General features: G+C 40.5%; 1 protein-coding gene across 3 annotated transcripts in view; it reads left to right on the top strand.

The window, feature by feature from the left end:
- Positions 1-17433, top strand: part of LOC124720405 (zinc finger protein 99-like) — a 146652-nt gene that overhangs the window by 712 nt on the left and 128507 nt on the right. Inside the window, exons 1-3 of one of the 3 annotated variants that reach the window (XM_047245742.1) lie at positions 573-614; positions 15145-15250; positions 15647-15709. In XM_047245742.1, the coding sequence (XP_047101698.1) occupies positions 15668-15709 (42 nt within the window). In that variant the 5' untranslated portion in view covers positions 573-614; positions 15145-15250; positions 15647-15667. Of the gene's footprint in view, positions 1-525; positions 615-15144; positions 15251-15646; positions 15710-17433 lie in introns of those variants that run through there. The other 2 variants (XM_047245745.1, XM_047245743.1) reach the window with 2 other exon arrangements.

The following is a 17433-nucleotide window of genomic DNA, read 5'->3' as shown; positions in this document are numbered from 1 at the left end:
AAGTTTGAAGGTAATACCTATGTGGAAAATGCATATTCACTGATTAAAAAAAAAAGTCTGTATGTCTGGATTTTCATCACCTCCCTATCAGATTAAAATTAACACTATGAGCAAAGTGTATAATGAAGTATTTGGTTTAATTCCGTAATTTCACTGCAATCTATAGATGCTTTGATTGTTTGTAATGCTGAAGTTAGTGCATGCACAAAAAAATACACAATCTTTCACAATTGTCACAATAGAACAGTGTCTGTAAGCCAGTGTTAGAAAGGAGTGGTAGCAACTGTAAATTCTGTTTTCAGTGCATATTATTTTATGATTGTTCATGACCTGAGAAATGTGAATTAGTTTATATAAAGGAAAACTCCTTTCCTTAACCACTTTGAATCTGTTTCCTGTGTAATCACCCTCTTACTGTACCCAGTAGGCGAGTGAAAATACTCCATTATAGCTATACCACATGGTAACAATGGAAACTGAGTAGACCTACAGCTGTTCTTATCTGAATGCTTTTTTTTTCTCCAGACTGTAGAACTGAAGCCATGGACCAGGAGCCAACTATGTGGATAAAAAAAGAGGGAACAGATGAAGTACAAACTGAGTTACGCTTCATGGTAAGCTATTTACTTGTATTTCTTAACAGTGTTTCATTAATTTCTGTGAGCAGTATGGTGTGTGAATACATACAATTGATGTCATACAGCTGGAGACATGAGTAATTCAATTTACTAAAAAAAAAAGGTGAACTTTGTCTTAAATATGGCGTTTTGCACAGTGCATTGAGATAATCCTTGTATTAAGCCTCACATAGAATTGAGCAAGAGTTTAATGTTCAGTAAACATGGAAAACTTTTTTTGATGCACAACCAAATTATGCTGATAAAGTGGGTATATTCTGCTCTGATATGCTTCTTTTAAATGAAAACCTTAATGAGCAACTTAAGAATAACTGACTATTGTAAATGTTAGCAGTGCCATTAAATTTATAAATGGTATGGCTGCAGTTAATGCATTATTGCAGTGTATTGTGGTATGGCATGAGAGTTGTAATTTATTTATTGATGATGATATAAAATAAATTATTTGTAAATAATTTTGAAGTGACATTCACATGGTCACTAATCTGAGAAGTACATTCTGTAGCACTATTAACATTAGGTGTTGACTTTGAATATGTGAACAAAGTGTAAGTGGAACTGTCAGCAGTAAAGTTAAATTTCAGACAAATCACATGGAAGCTTAAACAGTTACACAGCCCATAGGTGCAGAATGAATTTTTATGTTGGCAGTAAAGTATCTATGAAGCCATGGGGCTACACATTAAATACTGATAGATTTGTTCATAACCACTTTGTGTTTGCTGCATGTTGTTACTCATATTGTTTGTGAAACTGCCAGAATGTTACACTTACTGGTGGAAAATTATCTTACATATACATGTCACTTAAAATCCAATGCAGTGCAACCATTTGTAGGGTACTCAGCTATCAGCAGGCAAACAATTTCACTTGGTGCCACTAGTATTTTTATTGTGCCAACCAGAATTGAAGGTCCTTACACAATCACACAAACTACTTGTGTACTGTCTGTGCTGAAAAAATCTGTTACAACATCCATCTAGAGTGCAACTGCGGAAGTACTGTGATAGCATTAATTCAGCATTTGCATTTGAATATATGTAAGTGCTTCATTATAGTTTGTACAAACTGTGATCAGCTTGCAATTCATTCGATAAGCTGTATCACAACAATAATCCTAAACTATCACTGTGAGGAAATGGTAGGAAAGTAAATACACTAAATTGTATGAAATACGGTAAGAGTGGTTAGACCCAACATAGTTCAGGCTTTGGCTTTGACTGCTGATGTAATAATGGTTTGGCACACAGAATGATATGTATGCATAACACACGTTATGTGAATGAAAAGCAACTTGAATAGTCATTGACCTTGGGCCTGAACTTGAGAACTATTCAGAGGCTGCAAGGTTAAAATGTGGTGCTAGACCCTCTCCCCCCTTGAAATACTGGTTGTGGTGAGAGACTGATCCATAGTGCAGCTCAAGGCCTGGCCTATGTTGAAAGGTGGCAATGTGACTGTGAGCTGACGAAGCCTAGAAATGTGAAAGCCAAGTAAAGTATGTGGTAACAAATTGACCAGTAGCACAGCCTAATGTTAACCAAAAAATCCAAATGGTGCCCGTAATGTAACTTCTACCTGCAAGAAAACTTCACATACACTATGTTCTGTGTTAGTTGATAGATTGAACTTTCCTGTGACCTTAACAGATCCATGTTCATATTATATTAGTTGAAAGCCACCTTCTGTGCCTGTTAATTATAGCTTAATTTTTAATTGATGTATATTTTGGGCATTAGCGTATGCTGGAAGGTAATGGCACACAATTTTTATTTGAAAATTTTTGAAGCATTTTAATTAAAACAGACTTTGACATTTTACATCTTTATTCTTTGTGTTTACATATTTATTTCAAACAGTCACCATGGCACTGGACACTTTTCTCCTAATGAGACACCAGGCTGTTGGTGCCATCACTGTAGAATGTTTGACTTTGTTGGCAGACCCACATCCTCACCCCTGCTCATACCAATTCATCACTATCAAAGTGAGGTCCTTGAAGGTGTTCTTTAGAGTTTGGAAACATTTGAAAATTCATTGCCTCAAATTGGCTCACTGTGGAAGATGATCAATAATAATGAATCAAAGACGTCAGACTGTTCCAGGTGCAAAAAAAGTTGTGTATGGTCTGGCATTGTCCCGCTGAAGGAGAGGGTGCTTCACATGTGGATGAACTATTTGAATTTTTGCTCTGTTTTCTGAGGGTTTTCTCATGTGCTGACATGGTTAAATAACACACACGCATGTTACACACTGTAGTTCAAACCCTACAGCAGGAGGCTGCTGCATATTGAATCAGCAAAATGGTAACATCAACAGAGTAATGTGCATGACAAGTGATATTAAGAACAGAATCAAAATTTTGGAGGCATTATTTTCTGGTACACCCTTGCAATAAATTGATGCATTTGACAATTGCCTTGAATGTTGTGGAATGGTTCCCTTGGAATTGCCCAGCATACACACATCAGCCAAAACATGACCACGGATTTGCTATCAATATAAACTCATCCAGGCAATAGCACCACCTTGTCTTCTAGTCAGACATGTGCAGTGCATGGAGTATCTGTGAGCATGCTGACAGGGTGTAAAATAGGGACTGCACACAATCTATCCGAGTCTGACCTAGAGCAGATTTTGATGGCCTGACGGCTTGGGATGAGCATTTTGGAAGCTACACAGCTTGTTGGGTGTTTGAAGAGTGCTGTGGCAGTTGCCTTCAACACAGCGTGAAACAAAGGTGACATGTCCAGACACTATGGGGTTGGGCAAGTACCCTTCATGACAGATGGTAGACATTATAGGCTGGGCACATAGGTAAAACAAGACAGACAGCAAACTGTGGCGTAACTAACATCAGATATTAATCATGGACAGAGTAAAAGTGTGTCTGAATGCACAATGCTGCAAACACTCCGAATGATGAATGTGTGCAGTTGATGACCCACCAATGTGCCAGTGTTAATGCCATGACATTGACAACTACAACTGAAATACACATGTAACAATTTGCACTGGATGTCTGCACAATGACAGAGCACTGCATGTCTGGCAAATCCTGATACCTTCATCATGTCTTTGGGAGGGTGCATTTCTGTCACCCACAAGGGAACAGCTCCTTCAGTGCTGTAGTGGTGGGGCCTTCATTATACTCTGGGAAACATCCATGTGGGCACCCATGATCCAATGGAGCTCGTGCAGGGCCCTGTCAGAAAAGGAGTATTGTAAACAGGTTGCAAAGCACATCCAACCCCTTTTGTTGTTATCTTCAGTCCCAAGACTGGATTGATGCAGCTCTCTATGCTACTCTATCCTGTGCAAGCTTCATCATCTTAGAGTAATTACTGCAACCCACATCCTCCTGAATCTGTTTAGTATTCATGCCTTGGTCTCCATCTTTGTTTTTACCGTCAACCCTTCCCTGCAATACTAAATCGATGATCCCTTGATGCCTCAGAATGTGTCCTACAAACAGACCCCTCCTTCTGGTCAAGTTGTGCTACAAATTGCTCTTCTCCCCAATTCTATTCAGTATCTCCTCATTTGTTACATGATACACCCATCGAATCTACAGCATTCCTCTCTAGAACCATGTTTTGAAAGCTTCTGTTCTCTTCTTGTCTAAACTATTTATCGTCCATTTTTCACTCCCATATGTGGATACACTCCATACAAATACTTTCAGAAACTACTTCTTGACACTTACATGTATACTCGATGTTAACAAATTTCTCTTCTTCAGAAACGCTTTCCTTGCCATTGCCACTCTACGTTGTATATCCTCTCTACTTCGATCATCATCAGTTATTTTGCTCCCCAAATAGCAGAACTCATCTGCTACCTCAAGTGTCATATTTCCTAATCTAATACTATCGTCGTCACCTGATTTAATTAGACTACATTCCATTATCATTGTTTTGCTTTTATATCCCCCTTTGAAGGCACTGTCCATTCCGCTCAGTTGCTGTTCCAGCTGCTTTGCTGTGTTTGACAGAATTTCAGTGTCATTGGCAAACCTCAAAGTTTTTATTTCTTCTCCCTGGATTTTAATACCTACTCAGAATTTTTTTTTTTTGTTTCCTTTATTGGTTGCTCAGTATACAGATTGAATAACACTGGGGAAAGGTTTAACTCTGTCTCACTCTCTTCCCAATCGCTGCTTCCCTTTCAGTCCTTCACTTCTATAACTGCCATCTGGTTTCTGTACAAATTGTAAATAGCTTTTCACTCCCTGTATTTGGCAAATGCCACCTTCAGAATTTCAGAGAGTATTCCAGTCAATATTGTCAAAAGCTTTCTCTGAGTCTACAAATGTTACCAATGTAGGTTTGCCTTTCTTTAATCTATCTTCTAGATAAGTCGTAGGGTCAGTATTGCCTCACGTGTTCCAACATCTTTACGGAATCCAAACTAATCTTCCTTGAGGTCAGCTTCTAACAGTTTTTCCATTCGTCTGTAAAGCATTCATGTTAGTATTCTACAGCTGTGACTTACTAACGGATAGTTTGGTAATTTTCACACCTGTCAACACTTGATTTCTTTGGGATTGCAACTATTATATTCTTCATGAGGTCTGAGGGTATTTCGCCTTTCTCATACATCTTGCTCACCAGATGGCAGAGTTTTGTCAAGGCTGTCGGTAGTTTCAGTGGATGTTGTCTACTCCCAGGGCCTTGTTTCAACTTAGGTCTTTCAGCACTGTCAAACTCTTCATGTAGTATCGTATCTCCCATTTCATCCTTGTCTACGTCATCTTCCATTTCCATAATATTGCCCGCAAGTACATCACCCTTGTATGGACATTCTATAAACTCCTTTCATCTTTTTGCCTTCCCTTCTTTGCTTGGAACTGGTTTCCCATCAGAGCTCTTGATATTATTACAGGTGGTTCTCTTTTCTCCAAAGGTCTCTTCAGTATTCAAGTAGGCTGTATATGTCTAACCCCTAGTCATGTATGCCTCTATATCCTTAAATTTGTCCTATAACCATCCCTGCTTAGCCATTTTGCACTTCCTGTCAATCTCATTTTTGAGACATTTGTATTCCTTTTTGCTTGCTTCATTTACTGCATTTTTATATTTTCTCCTTTCATCTATAAAATTCAGTATCTATTCTGTTACCCAAGGATTTCTACTAACCTCATCTTTTGACCTACTTGATCCTCTGCTGCCTTTACTATTCCATCTCTCAAAGCTACCCTTTACTTATCTACTGTATCTCTTTCTCAAGTTTTTGTTAGTGGTTCCCTAATGCTCTCTGAAACTCTCTACAGCCTCTGATTCTTTCAGTTTATCCACATCCCATCTCTTGAATGTCCTGCCTTTTTGCAGTTCCTTCAGGTCGGGACAGATGTCTGCCTATTACACATTACGACTATCTTCAAGTGTCAGCGGTATCTGTCAGTCAACAGAAGAGATTGGCCTGTATGCTTCTGTGCTGCAAGTGTCTCTTCGCGTTTTTACTTCACTATCACATCGGAAACAGTGGATCTAGGGATGTTCAGGAGTGTGGAAATCTCACATACAGATGTGTGACACAAGTGACCCCCAATCGCCTGACCACGTTCGAAGTCGATGAGTTCCACGGAGTGCCAGATTGTACTCTCATGATGTCTAATGACTACTGAGGTCGCTGAGTTGCAGTACCTGGCAGTAGGTGGTAGCACAATGCACCTAATATGAAAAAGTATGTTTTTGGGGGTGTACGGATACTTTTGAGCACATAGTTTGTGATGAAGTTACGCTCTGTGCAAAATTCTACCAGACAGCTTCCTCTTTCATTCCTTACCTATATTCACTTACGACTTTTCCTTCTCTTCCTCTTCCTTCTCTCTTCCTCTTCCTTCTCTCTTCCTCTTCCTTCTCTCTTCCTCTTCCTTCTCTCTTCCTCTTCCTTCTCTCTTCCTCTTCCTTCTCTCTTCCTCTTCCTTCTCTCTTCCTCTTCCTTCTCTCTTCCTCTTCCTTCTCTCTTCCTCTTCCTTCTCTCTTCCTCTTCCTTCTCTCTTCCTCTTCCTTCTCTCTTCCTCTTCCTTCTCTCTTCCTCTTCCTTCTCTCTTCCTCTTCCTTCTCTCTTCCTCTTCCTTCTCTCTTCCTCTTCCTGCTCTCTTCCTCTTCCTGCTCTCTTCCTCTTCCTGCTCTCTTCCTCTTCCTGCTCTCTTCCTCTTCCTGCTCTCTTCCTCTTCCTGCTCTCTTCCTCTTCCTGCTCTCTTCCTCTTCCTGCTCTCTTCCTCTTCCTGCTCTCTTCCTCTTCCTGCTCTCTTCCTCTTCCTGCTCTCTTCCTCTTCCTGCTCTCTTCCTCTTCCTGCTCTCTTCCTCTTCCTGCTCTCTTCCTCTTCCTGCTCTCTTCCTCTTCCTGCTCTCTTCCTCTTCCTGCTCTCTTCCTCTTCCTGCTCTCTTCCTCTTCCTGCTCTCTTCCTCTTCCTGCTCTCTTCCTCTTCCTGCTCTCTTCCTCTTCCTGCTCTCTTCCTCTTCCTGCTCTCTTCCTCTTCCTGCTCTCTTCCTCTTCCTGCTCTCTTCCTCTTCCTGCTCTCTTCCTCTTCCTGCTCTCTTCCTCTTCCTGCTCTCTTCCTCTTCCTGCTCTCTCCCTCTTCCTGCTCTCTTCCTCTCCCTCTTCCTGCTCTCTTCCTCTCCCTCCTCCTGCTCTCTTCCTCTCCCTCCTCCTGCTCTCTTCCTCTCCCTCCTCCTGCTCTCTTCCTCTCCCTCCTCCTGCTCTCTTCCTCTCCCTCCTCCTGCTCTCTTCCTCTCCCTCCTCCTGCTCTCTTCCTCTCCCTCCTCCTGCTCTCTTCCTCTCCCTCTTCCTGCTCTCTTCCTCTCCCTCTTCCTGCTCTCTTCCTCTCCCTGCTCTCTTCCTCTCCCTGCTCTCTTCCTCTTCCTGCTCTCTTCCTGCTCTCTTCCTCTTCCTGCTCTCTTCCTGCTCTCTTCCTCTTCCTGCTCTCTTCCTCTTCCTGCTCTCTTCCTCTTCCTGCTCTCTTCCTCTTCCTGCTCTCTTCCTCTTCCTGCTCTCTTCCTCTTCCTGCTCTCTTCCTCTTCCTGCTCTCTTCCTCTTCCTGCTCTCTTCCTCTTCCTGCTCTCTTCCTCTTCCTGCTCTCTTCCTCTTCCTGCTCTCTTCCTCTTCCTGCTCTCTTCCTCTTCCTGCTCTCTTCCTCTTCCTGCTCTCTTCCTCTTCCTGCTCTCTTCCTCTTCCTGCTCTCTTCCTCTTCCTGCTCTCTTCCTCTTCCTGCTCTCTTCCTCTTCCTGCTCTCTTCCTCTTCCTGCTCTCTTCCTCTTCCTGCTCTCTTCCTCTTCCTGCTCTCTTCCTCTCCCTCTTCCTCCTCCTAATATTGAATTCCACTCCCCCACCACTATTAAACTTTCGTCTCCCTTCACTATCTAAATAATTTCTTTCATCTCATCATTCATTTTTTCAATCTCTTCATCGGTGGAGCTAGTTGGCATATAAACTTGTACTACTATGGTAGGTGTGGGCTTTGTGTGTATCTTGGCTACAACAATGTGTTCACTATGCTGTTTGTAGTAGTTTATATGTGCTCCTATTTTTATTCATTATTAATCCTACTCCTCCATTATCCCTATTTGATTTTGTATTTGTAATTCTGTATTCATCTGACCAGAAGTCTTGTTCCCCATGTCATCGAACTTCACTAATTCCCACTATATCTAGCTTTAACATATCCGTTTCCATTTTTAAATCTACCTTCCTAATTAAGGGATCTGACGTTTCACTTTCCAATCCGTAGAATGCCAGTTTTCTTTCTCCTGATAACGACATGGTCCTGAGTTACACCCACCCGGAGATCTGAATGGGGGACTATTTTACCTCTGGAATATTTTACCCAAGAGGATGCCATCATTTAACCACACATTAAAGCTGCATCCCCTAAGCAAAAATTATGGCCATAGTTTCCCCTTGCTTTCATTTGTCCGCAGTGTGAGCACAGCAGGGTTCTTTGGTTAATGTTACAAGGTCAGATCAGTTATTCATCCTGACTGTTGCCCCTGCAACTACTGAAAAGACTGCTGCTCCTCTTCAGGGACCACACATTTGTCTGGCCCCTCAACAGACACCCCTCCATTGGGGTTGCACCTACCGAATGGCTCTCTGTACTGCTGAGGCACACAAGCCTCCCTACCAGTGGCAAGGTCCATGGTTCATGTTAGGTCCACCCCTTCACGCCGATCATATTTCCCACTGGCAGTGTCATTTTTCATCAAAATAATGCATCATTTCACAAGGCCACAAGTGTGATAGAATGGTTTGAGGAACACAGTGGTGAATTCCAATTGATGTGATGGCCACCCAACTCGTGAGCTGTGAACCTGATCGAACACATTTGGGATGTGATTTAACATAACTTCAGAGATCATTCCCCCTTTCAGAATTTATGGGAATGAGGTGACCTGAGTGTACAGATATGGTGCCAACATCATCCAGTGATCTACCAAGGCCTCATTGCTTCCATGCTACAATGTCTCCCTTCCGTTACCTGTGCCAGAGGTGAACATACCAGCTTTTAGATGAGTGATGATAATATTGGGGCTGATCAGACTATGGCAGCTACCATTATTGAAAGAAGATTTTTTTTTAGTGATGGTGATAATTAAAGTGGCACATGAAGTTCAGCCAAAAAGCACATGCTGCCCATGACCCCTGCATGGTTCACCCTCCAGTACACCTTTAAGACACCAACTGTCTGTGAGATCCACTGCTGTTCCTGTACACCCAGTTTGGCTCCACAATGCCCACTGGCACCATGAGCTCAGAGCTGTGAGAAGTGACATCTGCCTGACACATGGGGCTGGAATTCAAAGAGGGAGTGCACCATGGCTCAACCTTCCCCACCAAACCAAATTCCCCCTTCCCTACCATTCAGGAGCCCTTTACATCTGACTCTCCTTCGACTGTGTAATGTGCATGCATGAAGCTTTACTTTTGTGTAAATTCAGAACCAGAAGGTTTACCAGGCTCACCACCCTGACAATCTCACAGGGTCCCAAGAACTGAGCAGCTATCTTGCTAGTGCCCCAACTCCCATTTTTGAGCAATATTAGGGTTTCAAACTTGCACTCTGTCCCCAACCTTTACACTCAATCATTTAGTCCCTGATTGTAGCAGATGGCTAGCTTGTAATGTGCAATTTTAGTATTTACCCAGCCTAGCACCAGTTGTGCTGTGTTACTGCTAGGGTGACTTGTTCTGGAAGCAAGTCATTGATTGAGCACAGGTTGACAAGAGGAGAATTGGCCAGATGTGCTAGCATAAGGGGTAGCGTCCAGGGACTTGAGTTGTGCAGTGTAAAAGACAAAATTGAGCCATGGTACTGACATGTCCCACTTCGTCTGAACCTTGCTGTGAATTGTTAGGCCAGAATGTCATGAATAGCTGGGAAACAAAAGCTAACAAGCATCCTGGGTGGCCTGTAAATAGAAAAAATTCATAAGACATGCTGGATAGCTACCAGGATGGTCACTCCTCTGCTTGGAATGAGTAAAAAAAAAACGAGAAAAGTCATCTATGATAACTAAGAGGTGCCTAATACCCCCACACACATGAGGAAGTAGACCTATATAATCAACAAGAAATTTATGCATCAGGCATTCCTAATGGGTAGACTCTAAAAGCCCCATGAGGGAATTTGGGTTGATCTTAGCTCCCTTATTGCTCTCACTCCCCCACCAACCTCTGGACATCCTTATACAGGGAGGACAAGGTGACATGTTGAATGACCTTGGCCCCCACCAACCTCTGGGCTTCCATACACTGGGAAGACTAGGTGATGTATGGTCTGATCTTGACAACAGTTTTATAAATGTCCAAATGACTGCCTAGGAGGGTGTTAAGGAAATAATGAGCCAAAACCTAACTAAGAGCTTGATTGTCAGTCTCAAAACAAAATTCCTGGTGTTCCAAATAAATTCTGAATTTCTCAAGGGCAAACAAAACCACCAAGGCTTCCCATTCATGCATAGAATACTCCATCCCCGCAGATGAAAATTTCCAAGATGCATAGGTTATAGGGCATCAACCCGCAACACCTCCTCTCCCATTCTGTTCCTGCAGGAGGACACCTGCCACTTTCTATTCCAGAAGAGTTAGGTGTCTGTCTGCAAGAGGAACAGGAGCTCAAAATTGGGTATGGGTAATACTAGTGGGTTGCTAAGTGCCACCTTAATCACTTCAGAAGATTCCGGATGACTTTCATCCCATTTGAAATTTCTTAAATCGTTAAGGTGTCCCAGTAATTTAGCAAAATTGGGCACAAAATTTCGAAAAAAAATTGTCATGCCTTTGAAGTGTGCCACACCTTTCTTATTTCTAGGAGCTGGAATTTTTCGCAAATCACTAGTTTGCTCCTGGTCAATTCTAATGCAATAAGAGTCAACTAAGATGTCCCAATAATGAAACCTATGTGCCAGTGTCATTTTAGATGGTTTCACAGTAAGTCCCACCTCCCTCTGATAAACCAGAACTGCCTCAAGATGTTGCAAGTGTTCAGACAGACTAGAATTGTAAATTACCATTCCATCTAGCTAAATACACACACACTTGAACGTGAAATCACTAATAACAAAATCTAGAAGGCAAGACATAATGGCAACCAAAGGGCACCCTGTTAAAATCGTGGAGGTTCCAATCTGTACAGAAGGCAGTGATATGCTTGGAATCCTCTGTTAACATGATCTGATAATAAATAAGATTGAGATCCAGGACAGTAAAATACTGAGCCCGACTGAACCAAGTAAAAGAATTATGCAGTTTGGTAAGTGGCACAGATTCCAAAACTACCTTCTCATTAACTGCATGATAACCCACGACTGGATGAAAACCCCACTGCTGCCCGTAGATACTGAGAATATGGCAGAAGCATAGGCTGAGGTTGAGGGTCTGATGACTTCATCGAACAAGATATTATTAATTAGAGCACATATACATTTCGTCTTTAATGGAGAAAGCCTGTAAAGATCCTGCCTCTCTGGAATGTCATTTGTAAGGTGAATCTTGTACTGGATTTTATTGGTGATGTCCAATCTGTTAGTCAACACCTATGGTAAACAATCAAGAGCTTCCAGTACCTGCTTCATCTCTACTAGACCAAGGTGACAGAGCTCAAATTGTGAACATTGCAGTAACACATTACGAATTCCTGTGGCAACCTGACAGGAGCACAATGTGAATTTTTCAGCTGGGTTAAACTAAAAATAAACAACCCTGCCTTGACAATCTAACAACAACACACTACCACTTAGAAAAACACACTCCAAAATTAAGTTCACTGAAAGATTTATAATTACTGTCCACTTCACAGGCCAAGAAAATTTTCCCATACTCAGTTTTGCTAATCAGAGGCTACATCTGCCCAGTGAGAGCTCAACATTGGGAGGACAGATGCAAATGAGACAATTCAGATATGGCAGAACTCCAAATACCACAGATAATCTAAATGAGAAACTGAACTGCCAGAGTGGATGAGGGTGCACACTGGTTCCTGGTTTAGTTGTGCCCAAAGGTAAGGCAGGGTTTCCCCTACCTCGGACGTGGCACAGACACAGCATTTCGGCAGTAGAGCACTACCATGCCTCTTTCATTCCTTGTGATGTCAGCTCTTTGACTCTATTTCCATGGAACCAGACATTGCCATACCAAATACAACTCTTTGTTACACTGGAAACACATCCTACGCTTGTTCCGTATGGGTGGTGTCCTTTTAAATTGCCTGGAATCTCGATCCCCATCCTGATAATGACACTTAAGCCCCCATCACTGCTGGTCTGCGAAACTCAGGTTTCAATGGCGGACACGAAAGCCTCTAATTCAGTAAAAGATGTGCATTTATTAGCGAAGGTGATCAATAAACGGTCGTGTGGCTGCATTTTCTGTAATATATTATTGAGTTTTTGTATCTCTGTGACTTGCAATTCCAAGGATGGAATAGCGATATGCATTCATCTATGTACCCAGGAAAAAGTTCATGAGGAAACGGCACTAGCCAAAAATGTTTATGCTTGAGCAGCCTCTTAATATGAGATGACAATGTCACCCCAATAATTGATTTCCACAACTCCCTCAATGTTGCAATTTTGTGTAAAATTCAACTGAAAACACAGCTTAGCACAGGGGGTACAATGCCTGAACAACAATGTTATTGGAGATGGCCAAAGTGTCAGCATGAAATGTAAATTTGGCCATGATCCACAGAATGGATTTCACCTGTCTTTAAATTCTAAATTGAAAGTTCCATTATAGCTTCAAGCAGTAATATTATTTGGTAAGGTAATTTCCCAAATGAATTCCATTCTGGTCCTTAAAGGTGTCTGTGGCATTGCTACTACTTCCAGGAGTTACCTGTTGGTAGGAGAATCTTGTTCACCACCTATTGCTCTTAATTTTCTTAAATCATGGTGACTGACACCACATTGCAAGTCATGCACCTACCCCTGTAACTGCAGAGCCAATATAACTGGCTTAGAATAGAGATTACATTGTGGAATACCACATAAGTGATTATCCCAATGGATCAATTGTGCCTGAATTGTATATCTTTGCTTACGGTGGGCTTGACTACTTCCTAAATACTCTACATTCTGACACAAGGTTGTCATGGCCGGAGCTCAGTCAGATAGTGCAACATATACCTCCACGGTGCAGTTGGTACTAATCACCAAGCAGTTGTCCACACCGGCTTGCAGACGAGCCTCAAGTTTGGCAACACTGCCCTTACACGGAAACTGATGCACTTTAAATTTGTAGATTAACTGTTGCTTCTTCAATAAGGACAAACTTGGACAGTCATGGGATCTCATGTTCAGCAGTGGGTACCTACACACACACACACACACACACACACACACACACACACACACACACACATATCATTGTGAATGACAGTATGAGGATACCTTCCCCCTTTACTTCCAGGAAAATAACCATCCTGTTACCAACCAAACATACAGCAGGAAAAGGGGAAATTAAGTGGAAAGACTGGATGGATTGGGCTTCACATGAGTCACCATTGTTTATTAAAATGTATTTATTTAAGAAAAATAACTAAAATCAGATACATTAGCAGGATTACAAACAATACTCTGAACTATCAAATTTAAGACATTACGCACTTTAGTTTAGTGATAATTTAAATAAGGCAATAGTTAAAGACAAAAGCTGTGTCTGACACCAGTTCTTAGATTTTAGATTCAAAATTTCCACCTTCACAAACTGCAACTAAAGAAAATGCTTCAACAAATGAACAAATAATTATTTGGAAACAGATGTCTCTTTAAGACAAGACAGTTGCATAACTCATCTCAAAGGTTAAAACTGAATAGCTGTACTGGAAGACGGAGGAATTTATAGCTGCCTTGGAACCACTAGAAAAAGGAAATTTTTAAAATACACTTCAAAGTGCATGTAGATAATTTAATAAAGTAAACCGGTGCACTGATTTCTAGAGCTGCCTTCAGGCAGACAGAGCAAGTCTATTTAAATCTTGCCCCCCATGAGCAGTTAAGTAATTAATAGAGAATGAGTGTGCACAGATTGATATAACTAGCTTCAGACAGAGAGAAAATTCTATTAAGGTATACTGCCGAAAATGTGTAAGTGATTCAGTAAGTGGATGTGCATGCATGGCAGCTCAAGAATGCCAATTAAAAAGGAAAACCACTAATTAGGACTCAGAACCAACTTTTGGCAGTAAATTAATAAAAGGTGAGGAAAGGTCACCCCATGACATTCCATTTGCTTGAGGAGATTGAATTATATGTATATGAAAGCAAATCACCACAAAATCTCCTCTATGAACAAACAGAGTTAGCCAATGCTGTCTTTCTTCAAAATTTCATTCACTTGCTTTCCAAATTAAAGTACAAGAAAAAGTAAATAAATAAATAAATGTCCATTTTTAAAATATTTGCAATATTTATATGTGCACATCCATCCGAACCCATTTACTGCTTTCAATGTATGCAATAATGTGTCCATAGTTGTAACATTTATTTATGTAGGTCTCGCCCTTCTCATTAACTTTGTTCCAATGTATACCATAATATTTACATAATATCACTGCAGTAACACTTTATAACTGACTGCTCCATTTGTTTATTTTCATTTTAATCAGTTCTCTTTCAATGTAAGTAGTAAGTAATGTAACATTAGCAATTTGTAAATATCCATCACATGCAAGTACATAATGAAATATCTCTGAGAGTGGAAGACTTTGGCATTGTTATGGATGTAATATCGTCATCTTTGTATGCATACATCCATGTGACGAAACTTCTGTGTAAGTGGTGCATTACATTCTATGCATATATATTCACAAAAAATGCATTATACAGTTATCGATGTTGCAAGATATTAAACAACCTTCAGTGGAACGCAATGACAAGATTTCTTCATTGTAAGTAACCAAAACATCTTCCATTTAATGATAATTTGTTTAGATCACTTAAAATTATTGTGAAGCACAATTACGATTAAAAAGACACTGTCTCACATATTGTTTTGGTTGTAGGGCATTACCACTCCAAAGAAGTTTTGTCAGATGGGGAAACAAAACTCAAAATGTAATGTAAAAAGTGAACTAGCCGTATGAAGATGGAACAATCGGTTTAAAATCGGTAATTGTGCTATTTAAGTGAATAAATAGCATTATAAAAAGTGGGCTGTCTGTAATGGCAGAGTGGTTATAGGCGCTACAGTCCGTAACCACATGGCCGATACAGTCGCAGGTTCGAATCCTGCCTCGGGCATTGATGATGTGTGTGATGTCCTTGGGTTAGTTACGTTTAAGTAGTTCTAAGTTCTAGGGGACAGATGACCACAGCAGTTATGTCCCATAGTGCTCAGAGCCATTTTAACCATTTTATAAAAAGTGGCTGGTTGCTGTAATCTTATGTGTAAGAATCAACCTATACTTCGTATACAGCCACAGGCTCAGTATGTCAGTTTTTCACAAAATTTTTGTTTTGTTTTGACAAAATTGTTTTTATTACAGTTTGTTATTTTTGCCACAGGGCCAAGTATTCCCAATCAGCATGAATGTAAAAGAAGAGTTGGAGGAGGGTGCGAAGGAAGAGGTAATTTTGGAATTTATATGACTGCATGGAATTAATCATTGCTGAGTTGGGGTGAAAATGAGATGGTTGTCAATTGTGTGTGTATTCACTTGATCAGTCCTGTTTTTACTTTAGGGTAAAGATGACAAGACTTACATTATTTAGTATGCCCCAGGTTGGAAACGAGGAAACAGGTAAAATAGAATATTTTGTTACACTTTACCCCATATGGATTTAAATATTACCTTTGAGCTGGTGAAACAGTTTAGTTTGTGAGTTTGTAGAATTGCTTCTTCACATAAGCACAAATAAGAATTACATGAGATAGCATTGGCGAAGTTATATGATAATTGCTAGCAAGACTCAAGCTATGATTTCCTGTTTTAAAGCAGTTTCCTTAATGGATCTGTGTATGTGAACACCAGCATTGGATGTTTTTATTCACCATGTTATACTGCTGTGACAGTTACAGAATCATTCAAGAAAAGTCTACACAAAGTAGTGCAGAAAAAGTAGGTGATCCTAACCTACTGAGTAGAGACTAAGATGTCTGTGCATACATTGCAAGTGGTATGGACAGGCAGTCTTGTGAAGTACTTTTGAACAGTTGTCTGAAAACTGTTGTAAGCTGCTACTTCGACAGCCCACACAAAATTGAAATACTTTAGACCTTGTAACTATGAACAAGCATGTCCTTATAGATGGTATTAGTGCATAGAGGGGTTAGTGATCATGATGCCAGCAAATCAACAATGGTAAATGGATGTAATGGGTCCTTAAAGAAGGGTAGGAGAATAAATTTGCTAGAAAGAGCAGGTACGTAGTTATCAGCATCCCATTTAGGCAATGAGTGAATGTCATTTACTTCCAATATGATTTACATAGAGGAATATGGGCAAACATTAAATGGACTATAAATCACACAATGAATAAGTATGTGGTGAGTAACTGGATTGCAGACAGAAAAGACCCACTTTAGTTTAATAACAAAATTTGAAAATGCTGAGGAAACACAGTTGTACTCTCAGTTCAAAAAAAGTATGTACAGTGGTGACTGGCAATAGTTAATGGAAATTCATGTGTTTGTAAAAAGATATATGTTTGAAGCATACAACTGCCACAATCATACATGAGCAACTGATTTTACAAAGAACATGGAGACTTTTCAGGTTCTACATAATATCATTGGGTCAGAGACATCGATACAGGCAGTCATTTACCAGTCTGGGGTATCTTTGGAGGAAAGCAGATGATGATCACTAGCTACGTGCAAAACTACAGACATACCTAGCTGGTGTAAAAATCTTGACTGAGATTGTAATTCTGTATGATGGCTCTTGAAAACATAATTTCATCTGCAAGAATGGAAATGGATCCCATAATTACTGGTCATGTGAAACTGTTTAGTCTGATATAAAATTTGAAAATTTCCCGGCGAATCAACTGTTCAAAAAGATTAATGAATCTGAGAATCCTACTTGCACTAGTATTTGAGGAATTACCACCAATAGCATGTGCTTTGATTTTTAGTACAAATTTTATCCATATTCATTCTCTTCCTTCCTCTCCCCTCGTCTCTTCTGGCACTCCCATCCCAGTGGTGTCTCCTCTGTCTCTTCATTGTACATTCCTTGCTTTGCTAGATATTTCAAGTGTTTCTACCTCAGGATTCAGCCAGCTATCAGTTCCAAAAGTATTTTGATCATGACAACTTTCCTGGAGGGCATTAAATTCTGGATCTGCAA

The sequence above is a fragment of the Schistocerca piceifrons genome, chromosome 11 (genome assembly GCF_021461385.2).
Source record: "Schistocerca piceifrons isolate TAMUIC-IGC-003096 chromosome 11, iqSchPice1.1, whole genome shotgun sequence".
Taxonomy (NCBI): Eukaryota; Metazoa; Arthropoda; class Insecta; order Orthoptera; family Acrididae; genus Schistocerca; species Schistocerca piceifrons.
This window is presented reverse-complemented; position numbering and strand designations above follow the sequence as displayed.